The 1795-nt window shown below is 41.1% G+C and overlaps 1 protein-coding gene across 1 annotated transcript; it reads left to right on the forward strand.

Annotated features, from left to right (window-relative positions):
* The first annotated feature begins 728 nt into the window (after nt 1-728).
* On the forward strand, nt 729-1510 carry LOC112087256. Its single transcript, XM_024157285.1, has 3 exons — nt 729-905; nt 1025-1123; nt 1223-1510. The coding sequence occupies exons 1-3, from the start codon at nt 729-731 to the stop codon at nt 1508-1510; spliced, it is 564 nt and encodes a 187-aa protein (XP_024013053.1).
* The last annotated feature ends 285 nt before the right edge of the window (nt 1511-1795 follow it).

Here is a 1795-nt window from a genome sequence, read left to right on the forward strand (position 1 = left end):
CGAAGCGGGCCCTTGATGTGTTTTTGCAGCCACACATACATGAGTCAAACAAGTTGTGGCATGTCAGAGTTTGTATAAAAAAAATCAGAGTCAGTGCTTTAATGATATATATGTTTCAGAATGATAATGTAGCCAAACAATTTATTATTTTCAAACAAATTTGATTTTGCGGTCTCATCATCAGTGCTAAGAGTTTGATTTTGATCGTGTTGAATCTTATTCAAGTTTTTGTTAGAATTGACTCTCCCTTTTAGCTCAGGACTCTCTCTAAAAGTTAGAGTCTTTATTTTTAAAAGTGGGGCTTTTTGGCTGGATTATTTCCTCTTAAGTTTAAAGGTTTTTGGCGGATATAACATATATTTGGTGAATCTTTTGGAAATATTCCTGTTATTTTTAGGGTTTTGGCTATATTTTTATTCTGTTCTTAAGCGCCGCCTTGGCAACCTAAGAACCTTAAAAGCAAAAGAAATAATCTGGTGTGTTTTCTTGGGAAGTGACATGGCTTTCAACGCTCTATCTATTGAAGAAGAAGAAGAAGAGTGGCGCTGTCGAAGGAGAGGTTACAGATTATTTTCAAGTATGAACACGACTTGGAAGAGGTTCTGAAGAAAAGAGTCTGAACTTTCAATGAGTGGTCGATCACGTTGCCTGTCCTTCCTCAATTCTTCTCGAGTGAAAGAAACAAAATGAGTATTATGGGCATAACTCTTAATCCGGAATGTCAAAATATGACATACCTGATACTTGACATGCCAAGGAAGTGGCAAGTCTATGACCGTTTAAGAGGAGTGGAGCTGTCGAAGGAAAGGTTCCAGTTTATTTTCAAGTATGAACACGACTTGGAAGAGGTTCTGAAGAAAAGAGTCTGGACTTTCAATGAGTGGTCGATAGTGATCGACCGTTGGGTTAAAAATCCACCGGATGACTACTGTAATTCATGCCAGTGTGGATCCAGATCCTTAACATCCTAGTTAAGTACTACACTGAAGCCTCGATTTATGCGCTTAGAGATATCATATGAAAGGTAATCGAGATAGCTTTTGATCCAGAAAAGCCACAGAGCAAAGATTACGTGCGTGTCAAGGTTAATTTCGATGTGTCTAGACCGGTCAGACGCTCAAAGGTTGTAAATCTTCTGAAAGGAGGATCGACAACCGTCTGGTATGACTTTGAGAGGATTCAATAGTGGTGTTACTCTTGCCAAAGATTGACTCATGAAAAGGATAAGTGTCCATTGTTGATCCAAATGCTTAAAGACAAGGCTAATGCAAGAAGGCAGAGTATCCTAAATGCTAAATGCAACACGGAACCAGTGTTGAAAGAGTCAGACCCTCTGTTAGGTATCATAACTAAGGAACAAGTGGGACCTGACCCATACTCGGGAAGACTACGGATTTCACCTGAAGTTATGCAGGATATGCGGCTGTATCTTCTGCCTGCGCAAGGACCAGAGTGCAAAGCCCGTGAGGAGCGTGTGAAACAATCCATTCTTGACCTTAAGGATGACTAGGTGGGGCAGTGATCAATGCTGCGCCTGGAAGCCCCACCTGTGATCACCTCTGAGCTAGATAAAGGGAAAAGTCCGACTTATGAGATGCGTGAATCAGAAGGTTCACAGAGATCAAAAGGTTCAGAGAATGTTGGAGAGAAGTTGATGTCAGCTGCCATTAAGGCAGCAAAACCAGCTCGACATGATGTGGCCCCTGTGACTTTACTCCCTGAAAAGATGCAGCAAACTTCACATCAGAAATCTCTTGATTTTGTTCGGTGTCGAATGGTTTCTCTGTTGGGAGCT

This window comes from Eutrema salsugineum, unplaced genomic scaffold (assembly GCF_000478725.1).
Source record: "Eutrema salsugineum unplaced genomic scaffold, Eutsalg1_0 scaffold_18, whole genome shotgun sequence".
NCBI classification, from domain to species: Eukaryota; Viridiplantae; Streptophyta; class Magnoliopsida; order Brassicales; family Brassicaceae; genus Eutrema; species Eutrema salsugineum.

Bases quoted from the DNA above. Each gene is read 5' to 3' on its own strand.
- LOC112087256 (XM_024157285.1), top strand. From the start codon at position 729: ATGACATACCTGATACTTGACATGCCAAGGAAGTGGCAAGTCTATGAC. The intron at 906-1,024 runs GTTAAAAATCCA...ATCATATGAAAG, and splicing joins CGATAGTGATCGACCGTTGG to GTAATCGAGATAGCTTTTGA. The intron at 1,124-1,222 runs GTTGTAAATCTT...ACTCATGAAAAG, and splicing joins GACCGGTCAGACGCTCAAAG to GATAAGTGTCCATTGTTGAT.